At 39.7% G+C, this 26,941-nt stretch overlaps 1 protein-coding gene across 4 annotated transcripts in view; it reads left to right on the forward strand.

Moving 5' to 3' along the window:
* lingo1a (leucine rich repeat and Ig domain containing 1a) overlaps positions 1-25,532 on the forward strand; it is a 193,257-nt gene extending 167,725 nt beyond the window's left edge. For all 4 annotated transcript variants that reach the window (XM_074678250.1, XM_074678254.1, XM_074678252.1 and 1 more), the window contains one exon: positions 21,561-25,532. In XM_074678250.1, coding sequence (XP_074534351.1) covers positions 21,573-23,420 — 1,848 coding nt within the window. In that variant the 5' untranslated portion in view covers positions 21,561-21,572 and the 3' untranslated portion in view covers positions 23,421-25,532. The remainder of the gene's footprint in view (positions 1-21,560) is intronic.
* The last annotated feature ends 1,409 nt before the right edge of the window (positions 25,533-26,941 follow it).

Below are 26,941 nucleotides of genomic sequence, written 5' to 3' on the forward strand. Positions count from 1 at the left end.
TTTCTGTTGAATTCATGAGCTGCTAAAATTCACAGTAACTACGAATTACAGTGTGATGAATCAAATCCTTTAACAACGTGCAGCATGGAGAGACGATCTCTGCAAAGTGTCCTCTGCAGATAGAAAAGTTGTTTTGGCTTAAGTACTGTCAGATTTAAAGCAATACCACAAGACAACAACTTATTGAACCGTATCATGTCAACTGTTGAGATCAATGTTGCAGTGGAAGCTTTCCTGACTCCCAAATCTCTAAATTTCCCCCTCACTTTACAGAAATAAAGCAGCAGGTAAGACTTAGACAGCTGGTCAAATTACCCACAAAGGCATATAGTAAGTAAATTCACCAGCGTAAATGTAGCCTCTGCTCAGGTGCAGCAGCGTACTGTAACATCACACACAACAAACTGTGCTATCCGTGATGCTGAAACAAGCTCCAATATCAAACAAGGCTCATTAAAAATCAATTCCATCTTAGTTCAGAAACAGGCACATTACAAATCTGAAAATTTTCAGAGCTCCCCCTGAATGTGAGCTCCCCTTAGCTCCCCCATAATTTGAACCCTGGTACGCACTATGATGCAATATGTCAATTCCAATACAGTTGACACAGTGATTTCCAAAAACATATCTGTATCAGTTTCAATAACTGACTGAATGAGATGTCAAAATATTGGATATCAGCAAAAAATCCAATGTCATGCACCCCTAACATTGCATATTCTGTCAAGTGCACAAACAAAACACAAAGTACATCTCATAACCGCTCAATAAACGACATTTGGACTGCAAATAGTAGCAAAGGCAATCATGATAAAATCCTGATCCTGTCATGAAAAAAATCCTGGCATATTTTCCCCACATTGCCCCCTAATGGAGAACATTTTTCCTTGAGTAGAACATGCAGAAGAACTGAGGGACAGGTGAGGTTTAATTTCACAAGTCTGTAATCTGTAATGATGGCAAGGTGTCTTTGACTACAGTTAGTTCCAGAAATATCCAAAAGAAAGAGTAATTTAATAGAGAATTCATTTATTCCCCCAAACACTGTTCACAGCTGTCACAGGGTTCATTAAAACCTTCTCACGTATTGACAGATTTTTTTGACAGGCCCATCTCTTACCTACATTACGGCTGAATGATTGTATGGCAGCTGCATCACACTCACCTGAGAAAATAGCTGGATTCTGTATTCCCACAGTCTGTTGTCCTTTGAGTACATGAAAGATAACTTGACTTGTTGAGAAGTTTTTCATACCTTTTGTTGGCAGTGTTGGGTGAATTGTGTTTCATAATCTATAAACAGGGAGATAATGTGACAGTAATGTAGCAAAATGTGCACGAAACCACAAAAAATGTCAATGATGATTTTTGAGGTTAAGAGTGAGTGTCCGGTTCAAAACATTTATTGATGTTTTTATGGATGTTTTTGCTTTAATGTCTGCTTTTTGCTCTATAATGTAGTTTTGACATTGAATACTTCATCCAGAGGCGTCTATTTACAGGAATTCTGGTGCAAAACGTGGAAATTTAACCTTTCAATCAAAGTTGGTCTTCAAAATGTGTGTGGGGTTGGTTTTGCACAGAGACCGATGAGGGTGATTTTTTATTTAGTTAAGCAGAAAGCTTCACTCAGACTGTAGAGGCAGAATTACAGGATGAGGCGATGAGACTTATGGATGCCATTCCTTAATGCACAGTGTGGTCTGCTCAGATTATTTTTCTCATCTTGTCTAAAAGCAACACATAGCTGTGACTTTACGAGTTTGGCAAGGTGAAGTTGATCGATTGCTTATGCATTTCCCCTGGACGGACATATTTTAACTCCGGCAACAACCCGTCGCATCCTCTAAAGCTGCAGGGGGATGAGTGAGGGCAGTTACAGTGGTGAAATGGTGGTGTGTGTGTGTGTGTGTGTGTGTGTGTGTGTGGGCGGGCGGGGAGGGTGGGACTGATGAAAGAGCCAGGCAGCGATCAAAGGCGAGAAAATGAAATGGCATTTGACCTTGCTGGACGCTAGCGAGTGACGTGCTGCCACAGAAGTGCAAAGTAGTTTGTGAACCTGTGGGAATCTGGAGGGGAGAGAGATCAGGTCTGCAGGGCGCTGAGGATGGTCCGGGCAATTCAACCTTTCCGTCTCATAACTGATTTTGCAAAGTTCAAAGGTGCAGAGGTGGGGAAAGTTATTGCAATGTCAAAATGAGTCAATTTCAGGTGCAGAAATACATTGTGTGCCTTGCCATAGTTTTCAGTATGCATCAAAATGCTGCATATTATGTGGAGTAATGCACTGTGTATACTGGTTTTATGCTTTAAAAAAGAAACCTCAGGAGTAATCTCCTGTTATGAAATAATCCTCCCTCACCCTGGCCCTGAACCTGTGGCAGATATGCAAATGTCAAATAAATAATTCAGCTTTTTTGCATTTTCCTCTGCTTTCTCTTGCCATGTCAACAGTAATGATTCAAACAGCAGTGTGTAAGGAGCGTGTGTTTTTCCTATTAACCACGGTTAGTCCACAAGGCTTATGACGCCACACTGTAGGGTACAGAACAGCCCTATAGCGCTTTAGTTGTAATGGTTCAATGTCGTAGATTTAGGGTTTAAAACAAACATAATGGATCACTGATTGATCAAATGTTTTCATAACCTGCCTAATCATTAAGAATGATGAAAATCAAACAATTTTCAAAAGAAAATACCATTAGGATTTTATCCAATGAGGCAAATGTCATGTTATCTCCCAGTCCAAAAGATATTAGCGATAAGTAGCAAATCCCTATATGGATAAAGACACATTCAGGGAATGTTTAGAATTTCTCTCAGAAAGTAGTAGAAACAATCCATTTGTCAAATAATATACTGAACAGTTGACATTTTGATGAATCAGGGCCTGTCTCCACTAAGCACATTTCCCATGTGCTTGTGATGCTCACCAGTTCAGTTTCAGAGTGCTCCTTAGTTTTGATGGTTTATGAAAGGTGGCTCATAACACTTCCTCTTCTTCAACAGTGACCAAGGGGACTGTTTATATGTCTATTAATTAATTGGTTATTTAAAGGGACAGTTTATATATTTATTAATTATCATTCCTTTCCACCAAAAAAAATAAATAAAATAGAAATAATAATAATAATAATAATAATAATAATAATAATAATAATAATAATAATAATAATAATAATAATAATAATAAGTATTCACTCCAGGTTGGGAAATGTTGTCCTCCTAAAAAATTGTGGTAAGTTCCCCCTTGTTGTTGATTTTAGACATCCCACCCCTTCTTAATTTTAATTGGTTGAGGAAGGGAAGCTGGATTTTTTTTTTTTTTTACTGATAGTGGAGTGAGTGCAGCAACATAATTAGTCTTTAAGCAAAAAGGCAAAAAAAAAGTGCAGTCAGTGGAGACAGGCCCTTAGTTGACACAGGTTCCTGGTTGTAGGCAGCTAGTTGTCCTTTTTTCACTTTCTGAGCAGCTGTTAACCAGGAAGCTGAGACCTCTCAATGTTTTCCAGTAGAAGAGCAATTAAATGAATTAATAAATGAATTTATGATGTATTCTATGTATTAACATTTAAAGTTTGTAGATTTCAAAAAGAGAGCATAAAATCAGCAGTGTAGTTGTTCATTAGTGATGGTAAGAAGGTGTCTCTAATTTGGCAACCCACCTCTCCTCTCACTTCATCCCTTCCCTAAATCTATAAATCTGTGTTTAATCATCCAGACCGTCCACATAGAGCTTTGTGGGGTGAAATCTGTGAAGACTTTCCGGCACAGTTAGCAGTGTTCCAGCACTGCTGACTTACGTCTCCTCTGTAGATGTCATGCATCACAACATGGCTAACATGACGCGACTACAGAGGGAGAAGTCTAAAAAAGTCTGTCCACAAGCATATCATCTGGCTGTCAGCATGCTGCGCCACAGACGCGGCTCTTTGTGGGGGAAACAAAGGAAAAAGACAGACACGTTCTCATTCATTGATTAAAGCAGAAGTGGCAGAACGGATCTGACTTCCTCGCTCTGAAGACTGAGGTTGGACGGGCTTTGATATGAGAATCGAATGTGTTTTTCTAATCATCCACACATGAATGAACCATAGAGTTCTCATGCCTTTTCCTGTGACTTTTTTAATGCGTGCACAAGTGTTGACAAGGGATTTGCGGTGTCTTTGCCAACCCTAAAGCCATCTGGTATTACTATACAGGGTCACCTTGTCATTGATCCATGTGTAGCATGAGAAATACCTAGATTGTCTTTCTAAAAGGGAGATTCTGCTCCCTATCGTACCTCTTAGGATTAGCAGCGTGAGTGAGATGTGACTCTTTTCTTTCGCACTATCTTTATGACCTCGTCTCATACTACAGGGAGCCAGAGATAGGGAACGGGAGGATACAAGGACAGCTTAGACAAGTAATTTTGCCTTTAATTGCAGGAACCTCCCGTGAGTACTATTGCTTAAGTACTCCAAAAACTGTTGTTGTTTTCCTCCACATAATCTTTGATTATATGAAGGTCAGCATTTTTCTCTTCTTATGAGAGAATTTGGAGCAGGTGGATTGCTGCGAGAGATGAGACAATGCTCCCCTGTTGGAGTGAAGAGAGAATGAAGAGAGAGTGAAGAGCCTCCTTTTCTTTTCTTTTTTTTTTCTCCCGTCCACTGCAGTTACTTGGTCTCGGCCATCCAATGTACGACACTGTTTTTTTGTCCCGTCCTGCTTAGACCTCATTTCCGAGTCTATATCAATAGCGTCATTATGTAGGGTTTTATCTAGCTAATTAAGGCTTCATCTTTCTGGGCAATCTCTCAGAGGACATGGATTAAGCTCCCCTATCTCTGCAGTAGAGCCACGTCGGGGTCGACGAGGTTTGCTCTATTTTCTGTAGATTGCAGAGAGAGAAAAAAAAATCTATTGACATGATGTTTTGGTGGAAGTGTGCTCGGAAAAGGATAAAAATATAAATATTGGGATCTGAAAGTGGGAATGAAAGGATTTATTGATGAGCTGTGGTATAGGTTGTGGGAAAATCTATACCACACTGGACTCGGTTTGTGCAGACATCCCCATAAAGCCTCAAGGTGCACAAGGATTGCTTTTGTTTTGATGGATTCAAGCCTTGTGAAAGCTTACGCACCAGCTCCCAGCGTGAAACAAATCCCACTATAACCTAAATACTGTAAATTATTCTCACTGCAAGTGTGTCTCTGCTTATTCTATCAGGAGAAAGCCATTGGAATCGATAACCTATCCAGCGGGAGCCTCTAAACAATTCTTTTACAATCAGTTTGCATGCCTGAACAGGCGCCATTTCATTTGCATGTGCAATCAGGTGATTCGTTTGAGCTGGAGTAGGCATCCTGAGTCACCGCGAGCAGGAGCGTCTCTTTATGAATTTCAAATGAAAAGTTCTGGGCTTGACTGTCATATTGTTGTGCAGAAGGTCAGCAGATGTAAGCTTAAGTTGGCACACAGTAAAGCAAACTCTTGCAGTCTAAATGGAGGTTGAAAAACACCTGACTAACACTCTGCCAACCTGTCTGTAATTGTTTAAAGCGTTGACACCCACCTTTGATATCTCACACTGCAGCGCCGAGTGGAGAAACAAACAGATTTCGTTGTGTTGCAGTGCAGAAACACAATCTGCCTCAGAGCTTTGGCTGGCTCACGAGCAGTTCTCATAATGCATCCCTGGTTTTTGATAAAGCACTTATGAGACAGTGTTTCTGTCTGAGCCCCGGCCATTGAAGGAGATAAATCCTAAGTGTGTAAACTGAAGTGACTGTGCAGAGGCAGTTTTATACACGCTTCTGTACATTTGGGATCCATAAATCAAAACCAGTGCAGGGGAAAATAGTCTTTTCTTTTGTGTTTTCATGCATTGTTTCAAGATGAGACTGTCTTGGATCTCATCCTCTGTCACCTTGGTGAAGGTATGCTGTCCTTTCTGTCGGATTTCGATTCCCCTTCACAGATGTCCTCCAAAGAAAAGAAAAAATAAATAATAGAACTATGTAGTTTAAAAAAATGAGAGAAATGACCCAAGGTTGGAGCGGGGAAGTTGCTTAATTGCCTCCCGTCATCTTCTCTGTAATGAAGCATGACGGTAGTATGATGTGAAGTGGTACATTTAGAGGTGAGAGGAAGGCCGGGACACTGTGATTGTTGGCGGGCCAATAATATGAGCACGGTTGAAAAAAGTAATCCATACATAGGCAGCAGTGCTATAGAGATGGATAACAGGTCATTTGTCAAGAGATCCTTCAGATACACAGGGTACGGTATCCAATAAACCAAGACAGGGAATAAGTTCATAAATCTAGACAAGGCAGTCTAATCTCTGTCTCTGTTTATAAAAAAAAAAAAAGGAAATGAAAAAAAAACAAAAAACATTTGACATCAATTAAGAACGTTCAAATTGCACAGGAAGCAATACATTAATTTGAACATAGAAGGCTTTCCACTTACTTGCCTTATGCTGTCAAAGGGGTGATGAAGAAAAGTAAACACAGATACAGAAGTAACTAAATGATATAAATAAAGAGCAGATAATGAGATGCAAAAAAACACATTATTGTCTTAATTTTACATTCTGTCAATTTTGCTACAATCGGTTCTTACAGCTTTACTGTACTCATTCCAATTGGTCGAAATCAAAAAAAAAAAAAAAAAAAAGTCCTTTTGGATTCTAAGTGAAAAAGATAATTTCTTTATTTTGTATATGTAATGATTACCTCCACCAAGGAAGTTGTGTTTTGGGGAGAGTTTATCTGTTTGTTTCTTTGTTAGTCTGTGAGCAACATAACTCAAAAAGTAGCCAACAGATCTCCATGAAATTTTCAAGACAATGTTAAAAATTAGATGAGGAAGAGCTAATTAATTTTTTTTTTTTACCATATTAAAGACACAGGTCATGATCATTTCTGACAGATATAAAAGTACAATTCAGATCCTTGCAATATTCTGGATACTAAGATTCGGAATATGAAATATGTGCTGGGTCATCATCATTTTCAACACTTTTAGGTAACAAGTTATTGTAAAAGCCTGCAACTAACACCAAATTGTAGCAGACAGTCTGCTGAAAGGGAGTGTAACATTAAAGTAGGACTAAAGTGTTGCGTGTTTCTTTCTGTTTTTTTTTTTTTTTTCTGCATTAACCTGCCATTTATTTTTTTAAAGAGTTACGTTTAGGGCTTTTTATGCCTTTGATTGATGAGTTAAGGACAGTGGAAAAAGCTGGGAACAGGGTATGAGTGGGGAGTGAGGAGTGGGAAAGGTGCTGCAAGATATGAACCTGGGTCGGTCATTTGAGGGCTTGCCTTATTGGAAGCGCTACCTTGACTGCTCCTAGTTTTTACTCACAAAAACTCCAAGCAATCCAATTTCTTCGATGCAAAACAACCACCATTACCTTCTCCTTCTTTTCATCTTCCAACCTCTGCATACCACTCCATAGACGTTGCAAGGTGACCCACTCCTTGTGTATAAATTTAAGTGTCATGCAAGTAAACAAAAACATTTTTTTTAACCCCCTGATGTAACAATGCTTACAAATTTCTACATTACTACTCAGTCTTTTCTGCTAAACACAAATCTTTAAGCTTTCCCTAGGCAGTTTTTCTTTAAATTTGCTTCTCAAGATTGTGTCTTCCACCAAGAATGCAAAGCATTTTCAGCACACAAGGATCTCCTTGTGTCATTTTGCTCATTCATGGACACTGGTGGACCAAAGTGAACGCCAAAATCAATGTCAGCATTGTCGGGCTCCCCTTTGCACCACCTTCCTCCTGCATCTATAATTTCTCCGCCACACAGGGCAGCATTCTCCAGCTTCTGATCGCACTGCATTAGCGCTGCGCTCTCTGCATCGAGGTCACCTCTCTATCAACTAATTACAGCTCATTTCCTTTTAAAGGCCTCACTGCGAGCTGCAGGGCCCGCTAAGCATCGGGGACATTTTCTTCGGCACACTGGGAGGAAAGCCTGTAGATGCCAGTCACAATTAAAGTCAATATGGCCCAGAGCTGTTCCACACTGTGCCCATCACAACTGCCAGCAGCCAATAAGATACAGGCTAAATTATTCATTATGTAATGAAGGCATGTTTCCGTGTTGACTCCTTTAATTGAGGAACCAGTGTAGCTTGCGGTGCATTCGGGTTTGTGAAGGCTACTTCCTTCAGATGTATAGAGAGAAGTTGGTTGTTCCATAAGCTAGCACAAGAGCTCGCCAAAGCGCATACACCCCCACCCCCCAAAAGCACAAACAGTCCAAGGGCAACTGCCAAATCCACTCACTTCATGCGAGGGAAACATTTATTCACTCACAAATGAAGGAATGTGTTCAGTCTCAACCCTCACAAAATGTTCAGTTCTCCTTCACCCTTGATTTTTTTTAGTTCCCCTGTGATATTCATGGTTTAAGCTTTTGTCTCTCGCATACACTCTCTTTATGTTCCCGTTTCTTTAAACGCAACTTTACTATAAGAGGTCTTGCAAAACTTAAAATCATCACACATGAATGATTCATTCTGAATTCAAATCGGGATTGTTTACATAAGTTTTGGGGAAATGTGATAGAGACTGTCTGTTTTTCTTTTTTCTTTTTTTGTGTGCGTCAGCTTAAGGTTTGTAAAATTAAGTTATTCAATTTCTTGTCTCTACTGCTGAAAACACAGAAACATATACGTAATGATATTCAGGGTATTCAAGTAAGAAATGAAAATCTAGGCTGGCAACTGCCTTTTTTCCAGACATGTTGAATGAAATTGGATTTCAAACTGTGCCAATAAACAAGGAGATGTTTCATGCAGTTGAATAAAAGAAGGTTGATTACATAAGAAGATGTTTCATCAAAGCAGTGATTGGGGGAACCTGTTTACTCCACTAAGCTGCTAAAAAAAAAAAAAAGAACATGAATATATTACAGTGATAATAGTGAGACGTCAGTGTTTGTCTCATCACTTGCCTGTGGCTACATCATGTTCGAGAAAGGAGCGTGTGTCTTTATTTGGGATGAAAAGAGATTTAATTACACAGTTCACAAAGGACAAGTGTGTGTCGTAAAGTTGTCTGACACTTTATGTGGGCCTGTCATGTAAATATTTACTGCATTTTCAGAGAGTAATCAAAGCTGCTTTGAAGAATGAGAAGTATTTGGGGCTATTGCTATTGAAGTTTTTACTCTGCCTCGGGGTTTGTGTGGAGAAATGAAGATCTAAAGCAAAAAGCAAAGCACAAGTGCCACAAAATAAAGATTTGAAATTATCTTTAGTAAGTTTGCAGAGTTTGTTCAAAGAAAGTTGCTTCTTTTGTTGTAGAAATCTGCTTTAAAAGGCTCGAGCACATATGTACACATGATTCAGGTATATTTGCTGTCCAAAAGTACGTACATGCAGCTACAGCCTTCTCCTAGCTCTGTTACTCTTTCATCCACAATTAGCTCAGTTAAAGCTCCAGTGAGGATTTTTAAGCTGGTTGCAAAACAGACGTACAATTTCAAAAAATGTGTCTTGATGACCTACAAAACACAACAAGATCATCCACATATGGTTTAAGTTTTTCTATAGAGTGAATGATTAGTGTCTAATACTATCAGTAGGTGTCAGTCAGAGTAGTTAACTGCATGCTGCCAGATCAGCCTAAGTTTAGCCATATAAATTATCTGTGGAAAACTTTCATAAGTACTGGAAAAATCAGTGCATGAATAAAAGGTACCACTTTGTCCCCAGGGGGCGCCAGAATCAACACAAACTGACAGTTCCTTACTGGAGCTTTAAGTCATTCAAGGAAAATTGCAGACATTTCAGCGTCAAATCATTTCTGCTTCTGCCCATGAAATGATCAAGGTTTAATTTCCACTGTGGTGTGTTTATAAGGAATATTCTGTAAATAATAAATTATATATTGTCATAGTTCCATGAGAAATGATAGAAGATACCAGGGATGGGTATCAAAATAGGTATTTTTATAGGTACTGACCAAATTCTGTCAAAAGTACCAGGTACTGATTCATGTAAAACTGAAAGGGACCATGTTTAGGTACCTAAACATATCCTTGTGACTGTGAAGGAGTGAAGGAGTAGGTGATTTTCCATGCTGGACATGAACACAGCATTGCAAGATTATTTATTGAAGAATGAATATAATAAATGTTACCATCGAGTACCACTACCGATTGCCAGGTACAGAGCATCAGTGCCGTATTGTTTCAAATGTGGAAGGTACCCATCCCTAGAAGATATTTCATAACTACTTTATGGGCAACAGTGTATAAAAAGTGGACTTATAAATATAAAGAGATATTATGGAGCCCTGCAATGATGACTCAGCATTATTTCTGATCACTCCAAAACCAGATCTTGTATCAGTGTTATTTCTCTGGGAATAGAATAACATTTCGTAACGTTAATGGGTCTAGACCTCTTAATGATATTGGACAGTGTCCTGGGTGATTTGATTTGAGAGTAACTAATTTGGTGCTATATATCTAAAGATTGATTGATTGATTGACTGATTAAGTGATTGAATAATTGATTGATTGATTGAGTGACTGATCAGCAAAAATTGGTATCTGTGGGTTAGTCCCTTTACAAAATCAGCAGTCAGGATTGTCTGAGAAGATTGAATTTGGTGTAACCTAACTTAAGATTACTAGCTAACACAATCATAAATATGCCAACCAAACAGCCAACTTGTTGCTCCCAGTATTTTGGATGTTCTTTCTAAACTCTCAGTCTTTTAAACCCCAAAACTATGGATAAAGAAATAAGCTAACGTGACCAATGTCGTTATATAGCAAATGCTAACATGTGACTTCATGGGAATCCCTGGGTTTTTAATACAAGCCTCAAGTAGACATATGAAACTGCATCTTTGGTACATCAGTGCTGTTTTTTTCCCCATCATAACTACTGCATATGAAGTTTGGAATATAAATTATGAATTCTCAAGGTGGTTCCTTCTGGTTCATTCACTGTTTTGCTGAACAAGCAACAGTCGAGATCATGTGTTGAAGACAAATAACCTGTAGTTAACCCGGGCCACCAACTTCATCCAATAATAGTAATGGTTTAGCCTCCAGGGACTCGGAGAACACCAGTAACAGCTGCTGCTATGCTAGATCGTTAGCCTGATTTCTTTTATTGACCTTCAGATGGCTAACCATACTGTTATAACACAAACAACCAATCAGATCGTTGTCGGTGGGCCAACAGAGAACAATAACAGCATTTTAGTGACTGATGATACAGAACTGCAGATTATCTTTGAATAAAATAATCCAGTATATGATAATGAGACATATTTTAATTAAAAAAGCACACAACTGAGACAAACTGAATTGTCAATGCAAAGGTGACCTTCTCCTATCTGACCTTTTTATTGACCTGTAATATCCGGTGCTGAAACAAAGTTTGTGATTTGCACTCTCAGTAAAATAGTTTGAGCAGAACAGCTGAGTGAATTAAAAAAAAAAAATCTCTTTGGCCCATCGCTTGAAACAGACTGTCTCAAAGCACCTCATGGGGCCTTGTTAGTGCTGGCCTTTCTCTCTTGCAAACTAAACAAACTAAAACAAGCCAGGTTCCATCCCACACGCTGAAACACTCATCCAAGACCAGTATCTAACATAAAAATCACAAGTAAAAGCCCTGCGACCTTGATCGTAGGTTTCTTGCCATGGCTGCAGTGTTTTTCTGTTTGGCCAGCGTATCAGCAAGTGCTGCTCCGGAGCACTGAAGGTTGGCACATCCTGCGGTGTTCGGAAAGGAATCCATGTGTAACCGTGTGCCCCCCCGGACATAATCGGCTCATGTCTTGACGGCTCTGTCAGCAAGTTGTCCTCGCCCAGAAGTTCAGGCCTCAGCGGGAGGGTGCAGCATTTTGTGACAGAGACACAGAAACATAAAAAGTGAGGCACAGCTTGTGGTTTATCCTGGGTGCAGAATTCCTGATGGAGTTAACAGAACAGAGTCAACTTAATTACACCTCAACTTTGGCATTAACACCACCTCTGTATGCGTCTCAGTGTTCAGAGGAGCTTCCCTCACCTTTAGAGGTTTTTCTTCAAGCCTTAGGGGGAATAAGGGAAGAGTCACTGTAGCAGCTCTCTCTCTGGGAGCTTGATCTTTGACAATCTGGTTGTTTGTTTACCTGCTTTCTGTTTCCAAATGCTTCAAGTACACTGCAGCTCCAAGGTTCTAGACAGTAGGTTTGAATTGGACTTTATGTTTTGATACCTTATGATAACATCCTTTAACAGCACCGTGCAGTCTTGAATTTGAGTAGGAGTGAATATGTGTAAATGGTGTGTGTCTTTTGTTTTGCCTTACAATTTAAAAAACTCTCCAAAGGCAATAACATCTAATCAGCTGTAGTGCCAATCAGCAGCTCTCAGCAGGTGATCCCGCTATGCGAGAGGATCATAAACTGTTAGAACAAGGTCATGGTTTTAGTGAAGGTGAGGCTGAAGATATACTCTGTGTTTCCAATTAAGTGCGTATGCTAGCACAGTACAAAGACTGTACTTACTAGAGCAGTGCACAAAATCTTACAGGGTTGTGTTGTCTCAAATCAAACACTGATTCTCCATGCTTACTGCACATAATAGCACTTCTCAAACCTTCACAGGTTTTCTTCTGATTGTTGATAACAGCAACAGTCTTCCATTGTTTAATCTGTTCTTAAGATGGGGACAATTGATCATGAGAAGTGACCAGCATTCCACACTCAACTTTTTGGCTGTCTGAGCACGGAGAAAGCAGAGAAATCAAAGTGCACTACGTTTTTCCATACTGTCAGTGTCAACCCACTTATGCACTCAAAATAGTACAAGGAAGAACAGGAGTACATGATTTGGCACAACCATGGGCTAATCTGATACCAACAGTTTTATTTATATCAGACTCTAAACATGCTAAATTTTACTAATAAAACTTTTTTTTATATTGAACCCACTTTTTCAGTCCATTCTATTGTTCACACATTATCATTTTGGCACTAGTATTTAGTGGAAACAGATGAAATTTAACAGAGTTTCACACAGCTGTTCTTTCTAGGTTTCATCAAAAAGATAATGAGCATATCATAGAATGAAGAGATATCACAGCAAGGAGTATATTTCAATCAAAAAGCACTGATGTTTCATGATAATTACTTTTTTTCATCTCTGCCTGCGCAGAAGCTGGATCATTACTTGTAATTCTATGTTTGAACTGGCTTCTGAAATTTCAGTGTAGTTTAACAAAAGGTATAGCCAGTTAATGTCTGAACCTGAGTACAGTGCTAACAGCCACTTAACCAAAATGTTTTTTTTCTGCTTCCCGTACTGTATGAAGGTGACTTGTTAAGATGCCTCTTTAACAAAAGCAATATCAAATAGAATATCAGTCTTCAAAACAGAGGGAGGATAAAAATCAACATCATATTTGATCTTCAAAATCAAGTGATAAAAGTATAAAACGGTTTTATTTGTCAAATCACAAACCACATTAACATTGTAAGAATTTGAATGTCAATCTAATCTTGCTTTGATCATGAAATTATTGGGGATTTTGTCTTTTTTTTCCACTTGTTTCAAGTATTGGCAGACACTATCATGGTTTTTGTTTTTTATTTTTTCTTTTGGATGTGGAATGAGTTTGGCTTCTCATTAGTGAGTTTTCATCAGTCCTTCCAAAAACTGCAGATTTTCTTTGAAAAGTCGGACGTTCTTTGGGCTGTTTTTTTTTCTTTGAAAAACAAAACTGCTAAGAAGCGCCAATTAATGTGGATTCCAAGAGCACAGTCGGATGGTGACAGAGCTGCAGAGATGAGGCTAATGAGCTCAATAATGATGGACCGTCACATGGAGATGCAATCTTTGTCTCTTGTGCATCAACCATTACTGGGGACAAAAGGCCCCAAAGCTCTGAATGAACTAAGGTGCAAGAAATATGACTTTCAGAGTTTTCATAATCAGAATCAGCAAAGAAAGAAACTCTGCAGGCATAGATTAATAAATTAATTAATAAATGACTTTAAAAAAACAAACATTTACACCCACTTTGTGTAATTAATATTTAACGGTTGAAAATAATTACAGAACCACACACACAGTAAATACAACATTGTCATTTGACCTGTGACCATAACAACAACGATAACACACATAATTGATTTTTCCCTCTACCACCTACATCATTCGATAAGGTCAGATTGAAGGGTCAGCAGCACCGAAAGCTTCACAGATTCAATGTGTTAAGGCTCAAGGAGCCTTAAATAATGGATTTTTTTTTTTTCCTTTTGGAGGGTGGAGGGTCTGAAAATTAACTCTGTAGCCAGTTAAGTTGGTATGTTAACCTGTCCTACTCAAGGGAGTACAGTTCAAAAGAAAAATTGAAAACTTATTTTTTTTCTTTGTCAAATTTAATGAAATTTAGCAGTCAGCTTTTGTAGAAGTTTCATAAACCAACTTCGAAATCCGATTGGCTAACTTTTGTGGCTCCCATAATCCTCAGCAGTGATTGGTCTGTTGCCTTATCAAAAATATGACTTGTGTTTAAATGAACTCAAGTGTTTGGACAGCCTTTTTTTTGTTTGTTTGTTTGTTTCTATGAACGTTTGATTACAAAATGTTCCATAGGTCCATCAAAAATTGCATGTTAATTGTGGGAAAAAAAAAAAAAACATTTATTATTATATTATAATTACAGTTATTTTTTAGTTAAAATACATAAAGTATTTTAGTTATAAAAGACATTGTACAAAGTTTATGGGAGCACGTGAATTTCCATCCTATCAATGTATAAGTCAGTGCCACATTGGGCTGACACAGTCAAGTAATTTTGGACACATCCTTGGGTCAAAAAACAATAATAATGAAATAAAATGACAAAAACAGAAAACAGTGCCACCTACTTTGTCTAATCAACATCAATAAGTGTAGACAAACACTGACTCTTGGATCAGGCTTCATGTGGACATATTGAGGGTAAGGACTTGGCACCCTTTTTAACCCCAAAAGAGCTTTCTCAGAATCCGGGTTCTTAGTTGTGTCAGTGAGGACAACACCTGTACAGAATCAGTTAATGACCAGTTTAGGAGGTGAAGTTCAAGAGAAAGCGCCTCAAAAGTGACCCCTTGAGTAGTTGAAGTTCAGGTGGGACAAGTCGACAGGTTTTGCGCTAAAGTTTTGGTAAGGACAACAGCTGGCTACTGTTGGAATTCTGCACCTTGTTGCTCCGACCAGCTTCTTCGCGTGGATTAGGGCTTTGCTGTCCATCTGTTGGGCATCGGCTTACATCTAAGCCCTGCCATTTCACAGGCCCGGCACCAGCCAGCAATCCCACCAGGCAGCTTAGCTTCTCAATGACACGTAACCTTTCTCTGGAAATTCAGCTCGGTGACATTATAGTCCTGTGAAAGTGATCTTACTCAAAGAGCTAAAGGTCACACACTCCTGGTTGAGATGGATTTATCCAAAGTAAGGGTGTCGATATACATGTTCTGTGCCATAACTTGAAGGTGCTGCTTACTGCAAAGAATTAAACTCAAAGAGCAGCTTGACTAGCATTACTGCTTTCTTTTTCCTCAACATTCACAATTAGAGATGATTCTGGATGAAAGAAAATGATAGTGTGGAGTCCAGCCTGTCCTGTGTGTATCAGGTACAAATAAACAAGGAGATTAGGAATATTGGCACCTGCCTCCTCCTTGTTTAAAGAAAGAGCATTTTTACCAAACAAAACAAAAAATACAAATCTGCAGCTTGCTCTGTCCATTCAGGATTAGCCAGGCTGCTGACTAAGCAGTTTGGAGAGAGGTGGGTTTTAAAGGCTTTTAACACTTTGTGCTGCAGATAACGTCAGCTTCATTGCAGGGATTTCCAGACAGCTTAAAGGTATTTAACTATTGCATTTAACAGGACTCAGGAATGATGTCGTGTGACAGGTAAACCAAAGCTTTGGGCAACAAAGTCTTAACAATAGCCCTCCCCCCACACAGACTGTATTGTGCTTACTGCGGAGAAGTTGATAAAGACTGACAGCCTCATTCAGACACATGGGACCAGATTTAGACGGGTGATAGCATGTTGTTTAAGAGGGTTACTGTGGACAGAAGTAACTGAAACAAGACCCGTTTAATACAGAGCCACAGGGTTTCAATATTATGAGCTCAGAATGGCTTTCATTAGAAACTACCTCAGAGTCACTGTGGGTAGGTCGGTCCTTCTTTAGGGTTGTAACTATTGCAACATTGGATGGATGGATCAAATTACATGCAGAATTTTTGGATCTATTGAAAATGAAAATCATCACAAGATTAAATTTTTACAGGATTTTTTAATAGGCCTTAACAGCCAAGTATAAGAATATTAGGAGGAAATCAGGCTAGTGGGTTTAATGGAACTCTTATGTGACCAGTTTCAGTCATGAAAGGTTGGTACTAGAAAACAAAAAGTTCAATACACTTGACTGAAGCTGGACATGAGAAATGGGCCAGTTCTTGGCACAAGCACATTTTCTCATGGTTCTTCAGATTATCTTGCAAAATGACCTTAGATATGTTATAAATGAGCTTACAACCCTTGATTAGCTTCAAGATGAAGTGGGGAACACTGAGTCCAAGGTTAATTCAATATGGCAACTGGACTTTGTAGAGTTCTTAAAGACACTTTACTTGTTTAAAGACGACTGAAGACCTTAAAGATGTCAAAACTAGGTCAACAACTCTGCTAACACCCCCATATGACTCACTGGCAGACTGACAGCCCTTGGAGGCTAAAATTTTCTAGCTCCATCCTCCAGTGTGTTAGAACTGCAAAAACCTTTCAGAGGAGAGTTTAAACCTTGCCAAGACCTCTAGCAAGTCCAGTTGCAGTGTTGGATTAATCTAGGAATTGTCATGACCTGGATGACTGAGAATTTTAAAAAGTTAATAATACTCAATACTTATGAACAGTTATCCAGTTATCCTTTGGAAGGTATGCAAACTGACATAGGAAACACAATTGGCCTAATGCAGCTTTGGTTGGACGAGTAAACACAAAGCATTGAGTTAGAAAGATGTCAGAAATGGAGAAACATATTTTTTATTGTTGTAACATCACAATGTGTACTTTAGAACTTGTCGCAATGAAACAGAAATTGGTACTGTAATGGATTTAGCAGGGAGCTGAGGGGCTGATAGCAAATTAGCTTAAGAACTATGACCTAAATTTCTATGCAACCGTTGCATGAAGTCATGTAATCCCCAAAAAATATTAATTTCCAGAACATTTACCTATTTAGGGATGGGCACCTAATTAAGGTACTTTTATAGGTACCGACCGAATTCTATCAAAAGTACCAGGTACCAATTCATAAAAAAATCAAAAGGTACCATCCATGTTTAGGTACCTGAACACATCCTTGAGACTGTGAGGGAGTGGAAGAACAAGTGATTTACCGTTGAGTACCGATACCAATTGCCAGGTACCAGGCATTGGTAGTGTATCCATCTCTATACCGATTATAATAACCATTGTTTAATCATTTACAAATTATATAATTTATTTTGTTTATTATAAAACTGGTCTTTTAACACTTGATGTGATATCAATTTGAGATTCATTTGGGGAGATCAAAGGAACACTTGATGGTTTGGCTTAGGCGCCTGCCTTAGGGCAAGTAGACCTAAAAGTGTCTTATTATTCTAGCAAAAGTAACTTTTTTGAGATGTTTTTTATCTAAACATGAACAATTTAACCATATATCATGGTCAGTCTTGGCTGTACTCTGTACTTGCTAAGTACTCTTAAGACAGCCAGGGTTAGGAAAAGGATTCACAGTTTTGGGATTGTCGTTTCTGGTCTTTTGTGAAAGCACTCTGATGTATCGTGTTGGTCATCTTGTTGCTCTCTTTACACTATGGAAAAATTAATGATGAATTATTTGTCTTCAACAGAATCAGAATTAGTTTTATCGGGTGGATATGGTGCGCACACAAAGAGTATGACCTCAGTAAACTCTGCTCTCTCTGTACTACATTAAACATGGACATTATTACCATGAAACTGAGAGAAAAGAACAATTAATTTGATAGATTCATAAATTAATCATCATTCATCCTGGGTCTGGCCTTTGATTAGGTATTACAGTAATCTACCATAGATAGCCAGAGTGGATTTAAATCCCTACACACTAACTGTAAGGTTGTGATTGTATGCACTGATGAGATGTCTACTTGTATGCCACTTTGTCGTAATGGTAACACAGTGCACAACGTCTCCATTGTCCCATTGGATTCTGTCATAAATACATTAATCTTGCGTTCATTGATCCGGTCATTACTGGTCTAGGACATGTGGCTCCTCATTTATTGAGTGCTGTTGTCTTATTTTTCCCTCAGACACATTCAATTCGTGAAGAAGCACGCCCCCTCTCTCTTCACCTCAATTAATGTAATTCTCTGGGAGCCCACTGGAGAGCTGATTGGAATGAAGAAGCGCATTCAGACTACATGCCTGTGAGGGGACGATAAGACCAGATCATTAACAAAACAGAGCCGCAAATGTTTACCCCGTGGATGACATTCTTCATCTTAATGTGTCCCTGTCTTAGCCGCCTTCCCTGCATATTTGTTGCTGAAGCCATGCCCGATAACTGTTGAGGTTTCTCTGTAATGAAAGAAACATGGGCGCACGTTATGAAGAAATAGCTGTAAAAGCTTTAGCAACACTCTCTCTAACCTTAATAGGCCTTGAAAAATATTCAGATGTAGTTTGATTGAGTAATCAAGCGCTACTTTATGTTGTGGGGATTTCAGCCCTGTGTGAATGAGTGCGAGGGATCGTTAAGAAGCCAGACTGGGATCCATAACCTGCTGAAGTTGCAGTCATGGAGCCTTACCAACAGGGGATTATGATTTGATCACTTTCCTGATTGGGTGTTGGTGTCAGTGGTAATAGAGTTGGACATAATAGCATCTCATCGACTGATATCCAATACGCGATGGCCACATGATAGAGGGTGACAGATGGAATTGAGCCGGTGATAAGGCCACTCCTTCTCCTAAGGTGTCTCAGCCTCACAGCACTCCATCTCACCGCGCTCAGCACGGGTTTGATCAATGTGGGTCAAAGAGTAAGAATGACTAAGTATGTCTGGAGGCTGTGGGGAGCACAGCAGGCGCTGGTGCAGGTCTTTGATCTCTGATATACTTGCCATCACTGCCGCCTGTTTTGAAATCACTCGGTTTCACTTGATTACAGATGGTATCATCAAATCCCCATTCTGAACTCTGACCTCAAAGGGAATAAAACGAAATTGAGTTCAGTAAATCAAGCCCATAAACCCTCTTTTTTGATGAGTCTGATGTCCTGTTGTCTATTGGGAGGGGAATAAGTTATTAGCAGTGACCACTATAGTGGTAACATGTCACCCCATAATTAACTGTCAGCCATAACATCACAGATTTTATTTTTCCACTTTCAATCTGCCACATGTAACATGGTCCATGAAATCTGCCCAGCCTCAAAAGCGTGCACGATCCTCCATCACAAAACTTGTGTGAATCAGGAAGAGGAACCATGTGACCAGTGAGCAATCAAGTGTAGGGACAAATTTAGTGCATGAGATGAAACTGCACACCACTGGCAGAATTCGATGTATTTTGACAGCCATCGCACACAGACAAGAGTTCCACAGAGACATGTCTTGATGAGTGGGAATGAGATGTGAAGGATTTTATGTGTGACTTTCTTTATTCTTTTTTTTTTCTTGTGCACATTTCATCATGTCAGAGAATTACAATCCATTCGCGAGCGTTTTGCTGTTGAAAATAACATCCTTGAAGCAACTATTGAATGAATCACATCCATCTGAATGATACTATACACGCTGCTGTCATTTTAAATCCAAACTGTTGTGGAAATGGTGCCATAATTGCTTCTTGCATAATTCCCCAAATTCAGATCAAATGTTGATTGCATTGTTGGAAAGAGGGGTTGAAGCTTGCTAACAGGCGGCATTGAAATAAACATGGTGAGGTTTCCTTGGCTCTCCTTAGCCCTGTATTTATCTCTCAGTATCCAATTACCTGCTAGTGTACGGTCTATATTTTATCCTAAAAGATTGCGTGAGCTGAGTGTCAACCACGGCGTATACATCACGCTTGCCATCATCCATCTTAGATTGCGTCCTCTTGCTGCTACTGCTGCTCCGCACCCCTTCTATTTTTTTTCCCCCCTAACCCACACAGAAAAATCAGGCTGGACGTTGAAAGAAATAAAAAGCAGGGAAAGAGGCTGTGGCACCAGAACAAACCGTGGATCAGCTCAGCATACATGTTAGCAACACAGCATGAATTGGATTACCGTCTGAAAAATATCATTAATTCTTCTTGAGGCAGTGCTCCGTCAATCCACACCAGGGAGACGGCATAGACTGATTGATTGTCCACAAGGTGTGCTGTGGAATTGGTGTTCAGCTTTCCACAGCAGACACTGAAAGGTTTAAAATGCATACAGACACCTTCAAACATTTGGTCTTTGATTTTTCAAGCAAGGATCACGTCTTCCCCTTCTGTGTCACAACTAGGTTAAATAAAATGCTGTGCATTCAAAGCTGCTGCTCGCATTGGGAATACCTTACAAAGCTCTGCACAGAGAATGAATGATGCAGAATTCAAAACTGTCAGCACACTCAGTTATGCATGCACATACCTTATCCCTCGTAACTGCCCACCTCTATTCATCATGAGTCTGTGTCATGAATATTGCAACACGATTCATACTATACCTTTCTGTCAGGAACTGTGTCACGTGTCAGTGGCTTAGTTTTAACCCTTAGGCTGCAGATCTTACAGTGAACACACACATAAACTCAAACAAATCTCTTCTTTTGGACTTGATTCTGCTTTTCATACATACAGAAGTTCTGTCTTACGATTTAGAGAACTTTAATCATCAAATATGTCAAGGGGACAGCAGGTTTCAGGGTGACATCTCACAATGCCAAAGGCCAGAATTGGGGTTTGCGTTGACACGGAAACGGCATTTTAGCGGACCTAAAATGCAAACTTTTGAAAACGGCCTCCAGAGTGGAATTTTTCTGAAACGCTATTTAAACAGTAAGCCAGCGTTTTCAGTGGAAACGCTGACATCGTACTCTGCTTCGCGCGAGCGCATACAACAGGACAACAGTACCGTTGTTACAATACTACCATGTTGTGCTTGTGCTGCTCAATCTGATGAATCTGCTTACTGTCTCTCAACAAAATGTGCATCTGTTGCTCCACTTTTGCACTTAGTATTCCCCAATACGCCAGATGATCAGCTCAACTCTACTTCAGTGGAGATCTCCCAAAAGCAGCCTCTGGACAAGACAGTTAATGCTCCACCTGCAGGGCTGGCGTGCTTACTGCAGTCCCTCTGCATTACCGTGTAAACATGGATTTTTTTTCAGTGCTTTTTCACTGTATTTTAGCGTTTCCAGATGAAACGTTGTCTTGTAAACTGGGCCTTAGTTTGAAAACTGTTTGTTGGTCCAAATACTGAGTGTTTTGGGTTCTAACAAATGTTTTCTCTTGTTCTTTGTCTTCCAGGTAACCGATAAGATGGTGGCCAGGGAAGCGACTGGGCACAGCTACCTGGTGGCTTGCTGGCAGCCCATTCTGATCCTGATGCTGGGCACCGTGCTTTCTGGCTCCACCACCGGCTGTCCATCCCGCTGTGAGTGCAACGTTCAAGAGCGCTCTGTGATGTGCCACCGCAAGAAGCTAATGACAGTTCCCGAGGGCATTCCCGCAGAAACGAAACTGCTGGACCTCAGCAAGAACCGCATAAGAACCATCAACCCAGACGAGTTTGCTCTCTTTTCAAACCTGGAGCACTTGGAGCTCAGTGAGAACACCATCTCCACCATCGAACCTGGAGCTTTTAACAACCTTTATGGCTTGCGGACATTGGGACTGCGCAGCAACAAGCTTAAGCTGATCCAGCTCGGCGTCTTCACTGGCCTGAGCAATCTCACACAGCTGGACATAAGTGAGAACAAAATCGTCATCCTGTTGGACTACATGTTCCAGGATTTGTACAACCTTCGGTCCCTAGAGGTGGGTGATAATGACCTGGTTTTCATCTCCCACCGGGCTTTTCACGGTCTAAGTAGCCTTGAGCACCTGAGTCTTGAGAAGTGTAACTTGTCCTCTGTGCCAACAGAGGCTTTCACCCACCTCCACAGTTTGATCACCCTCAGGCTGCGCCACCTCAACATCAATGTGATTCGGGATTACTCTTTTAAACGCCTGTATCGACTCAAAGTGTTGGAAATAGCCAATTGGCCATATTTGGATACCATGACCCCAAATTGCTTATATGGACTGAATCTCACTTCCCTGACCATTGCAAATGCCAACCTGACCACAATTCCCTACGTGGCCCTGAGGCACTTGGTTTATTTGCGCTTTCTTAATCTGTCCTATAACCCTATTCACACCATTGAGGGAAATAAGCTCCATGACCTTCTGCGTCTGCAGGAATTCCATTTGGTTGGAGGCAGACTGGCAATGATTGAGCCCTACTCTTTCCGTGGACTAAACTACCTGAAAATTCTGAACGTGTCTGGCAACTCTCTGAGCACTCTGGAGGAGTCTGCTTTCCACTCAGTTGGCAACCTGGAAACCCTTGCTTTGTACGATAACCCCCTGGCTTGTGACTGCCGACTGTTATGGGTCTTCAGACGGCGCTGGAGGCTGAATTTCAACCGGCAGCAGCCTACCTGCGCCTCCCCTGAGTTTGTTCAAGGCAAAGAATTTAAGGACTTCCCAGATGTTCTTCAGCCCAACTACTTCACCTGTCGCAAGTCCAGGATTAGGGATCGTAAAGCTCAGCAGAAGTTTGTCGATGAAGGAGCTATTGTACATTTTGCTTGCCAGGCAGATGGAGATCCTGCTCCTGTGATCATGTGGTTATCCCCTCAGAAAAAGATTATCACCACCAAGACAATTGGAAGGCTGTCTGTGTTGCCGGATGGTACCCTCGAGGTGCGCTATGCTCAGATTCAGGACAATGGTACGTATGTATGTATAGCTAGCAACGCTGGTGGAAATGACACCTCTCTGGCTCACCTGCACATTCACAGCTACTCACCTGACTGGCCACACCAGCCCAACAAGACTTTTGCCTTCATCTCCAACCAGCCAGCAGAAACTGGTTCTAACGATACGAGGGCCAATGTTCCTTTCCCCTTTGATATAAAGACGTTGATCATCGCCACCACCATGGGCTTCATCTCTTTTCTTGGTGTTGTCTTGTTCTGCCTGGTACTGCTCTTCCTTTGGAGCAGAGGTAAAGGCAACACCAAGCACAACATCGAGATCGAGTATGTGCCACGGAAATCGGACGCTGGCATGAGCAGCAGCACAGCAGATGCTCCTCGCAAGTTTAACATGAAAATGATCTAAGGGAGACGTGGAATTTTCAAAATTTGGAACTCAAAAAATAAGACAAATGGAGAAGAAGACACTTTCTGTTCTCTCTTACAAACCTGTGGATCCTGGTCTGTTAACATAGAGTAAAATGTTTTTTTCCTGACTGAAGCACTAGAGAGGAGGGCGGTTCCGGACTTTCACGCGTGAGAGGGAAAGAAAGCACATCCAGTGCGAACGGGCATTGGTGTTTCTACGAGGCCTGTGAGGGCATTAATCCAGAGTCAGATTTGTCATAAGCAGTTCATACTCCTGTGGATTTATACTGGGAAAAATATCAGATTATCAGAAAAGAAAAACACTTCTAGCCACCAGATTGGAGGGGCAGATCATGTTTTGGCCATTGCTGTTTTTGTCTGTGTTTTTAATTTAGTGTTACTCTTAATTTTCAAGGTTAGATGAATGAGATTTGTATGGGTTGATGAGCACATTTATACAACATTGATGCATTTCAAGTACATCATCAACACATCAGTGTGATAATTGTGAATGCTCTGTGCTGCATTATGGTCTTTTCTTTTGTTCCAGAAGTGAAGATTGTTCTGTAATCCATTAAATGTATATCTGTGTCACAATTCCCATGGAAATGGATGAAGGAGTAGTCCTCGGAAAGGAGAAGAAGTACTTAGCTTAGCCTACAGGTTATAATTTTGTAATGTGAAACAGTTGTTCTCTTAAAGAAGTACAAAGAATGGCACTCTTTGACAGCTTACGTTGGTCTTAATGTGACTAAAACTGAATGGTAGACCAAAAGAGCTCTAAAAATAGCACAGGGATACTCTGCACAAGTTTCAATATTGATATCAATTGGCAGCAGTGCACTGCAAAAATAGGCCAACTGGTATGTGAATATCGTGTTTGTAGGAAGAGGAAACAATATTTAGTGTTGAGAAGTATAGAAGCCTGTTGTTGAATTTGGCTTTAAGAATGGGATTGAAGCTTTGGGGAAATGCTCTGTTAGATCTCAGTGAGCCCAGATAATGCTATCAGTATCAGTGTCGCTCAAGCCTAATTTTCAGATGGAAACCAGACAGTGCACAGATGGATTGAGAGGATGATACAGAAGGGAATGTGGAATGTAGTTGATATGATGCTCTGTACCAACAATAAAAGCAGCATCTATCCCCCTGGCTCTTCCATCAGACAGAACGGTCAGTATTGGCACCTTGATATACTCGGCGCTTATCCCTGACTTTTTTAATCACATTTCAAAAACTGTTATGTAATGGTATTATTTTGTGCTCAACAAGATTGTGAGAAATCAAACTGTGGTGCTCATGTTTTTGGATACAATGTGCTCCTCAAGCTGTAGAATATTTCTTTCATTGTTGGTTCTGTTTCTTGATTGTTTTATGGAATTAAAGATTTATTTATGCCGATGCTCCCCCCCATTAAAGCCATGGAATTACTTCCTTCAAGGATCATTTTACAAGTTTGCTATCCCCCACTGAGAAATGTGCAGCGTGTGTCAGGGGAAACAGAACTGCGCTTATTATGCTCCCGGTCTGCCTGCATAGAAAATCTGAGGTTACAGCCTTACCTTTCCGAGTACACACTGTGGACAGCTGGGCTTTGCAAACGTGTGTGAGGATAAAGGCTAAGTTATTTATGATGGATGACATTACAGACAGCGACACAGTAATGGGCTGGAAGTATGGACGGAATATGCAGATGGTTGGAGTGACACAGATGGTTTCACCCATGGAGCAATCTGAAGCAGCTTTGGTGTAATCCGTTTTGCATAAAGGAAAAAAAAAACACTGGATATGGCTCATGGTTCTCCCTCTTGCTGATTATGAATGCTCTCTTTGTTCAAAGTGTGGCTACCGTACCTAGCCTTTTTTGGTCCCGAGTGATCCAGGGATCCTCTTTTTTCATTTTGGTTATTCCTTTTATTTTTTATTTACACCCTGGACTATATTGATTAATGTAGTCCGAGCCAACTTTTTACTAAAAAAAAGGTACTAAAAAAGAAATCTATGGAAAAATACATTCAAATTGTTCTGTGCAATAAAGGTAATATGCAGATTTTTTTTTTTTTTAATTAACAAAATTTTGTTGATGTTGAATTGTTGAGAATATGGTATGTTGTATTAAACAATCTATGGACTTTTTTAAACACATGATGGTCCTATCGTGATTTTGAATATGTGGTGAGGGCTTGACCTGCTTTAAGATGGGAATCAATACTTGGGTTTAGATTACATTAGTTAAATATAAGTGACATGACAATAGTACCAGGTGGGTTATTATTTTTATAAATATTTAAATTTTCAACGAATTATTTTTTTTTTATTCCAAAAAATGAAATCTTATAATTCATAATATCAGTGTTTCATCTTGACAGGACATGAACATGACATTTCTGTTTGCATATAAACAAGTAAAACTACTAGATGGTGACTGTAGCTCATTTGAAACCTGCACTGCAAAAAATCGTTATCTTATCAAACTGACTTTTTAGACTTAATATGAGCCAAATTCACCTGACCAGTCCAGAAAAATGTCTTGTTTCAAGGTGTTTAAAGACAAAGTTAAGGTCTGAATTTCTTGTAAAAAGTTGAAAAAAAAAACTGCCAATGAGTCAAGAGAAAAGTTACTTGAATTAAAACATTATTCTAGTTTCAAGCAAATTTTTAAACAAATTTTTCTTGTTCCATTGACAGATTTTTTACTTGTTACAAGCATTTCAGACCTCATTTTTGTCTTTAAATAACTTGAAACAAGCCACTTTTCAGGAGTGATAAGTTGAATGTGGCTCATATTGAGTATAACGAGACAATTCTTACTTAAAATAAGACAAAAACACTAACTGGATTTTTTTTTTTTTTTTTGCAGTGTGTACATTTTCACCCATTACATAACACAGAAAATTGATAGCATCAGCACCATATGCCAGGAAATATTGCAAACATCTGCAGCTGGAAAACTGTTCAAGTGCAAACTCCACCAAGTTATCCTCAAAATACATGTCTACAATACTATATACAGAAACCAAGGCACCCACTTCTCTTATGCATTAGCTAAAACTTGTGACTTTATGTAATTGCAAGTTAAATGTTGCGGATTTGCCCTTTAACACCTTCTCTGCTAAATATAAGCTGCAATCTTACTGAACATAAGAGTTTATTTTTTTGTGCATCAACCACCAAATGAGCTATTTAGTTTTTAATTTTGTTGATTAAATATCTCATTAAATGATGACAGACTGCAAGGAAATTTAGCATCATACATTTCAACACTAATTACTTGTTTACAGGGGCGTTGGTAAAACCCAGGACTGTAAACATTAATTAACCACCATTAGCAAAGGATCACAGGATTTATAGAGAAAATTATAGATTTTTTTTGTTCGTATTTTTAATCACAACATTAGATTTCTGACAGGGTTATTTGTATGTGAGGTTGAAATGAAACGAAATAATTCAACACCAAGTCACAACTTTTCTATTCCAGGAAGTCTCCGAGGGAAATGATGTGACCCTTTGAAGGTTATG

Source organism: Halichoeres trimaculatus, unplaced genomic scaffold (assembly GCF_033239565.1).
Source record: "Halichoeres trimaculatus isolate MK-OKI-2021-1 unplaced genomic scaffold, fHalTri1.1 fHalTri1_scaffold_10, whole genome shotgun sequence".
NCBI classification, from domain to species: Eukaryota; Metazoa; Chordata; class Actinopteri; order Labriformes; family Labridae; genus Halichoeres; species Halichoeres trimaculatus.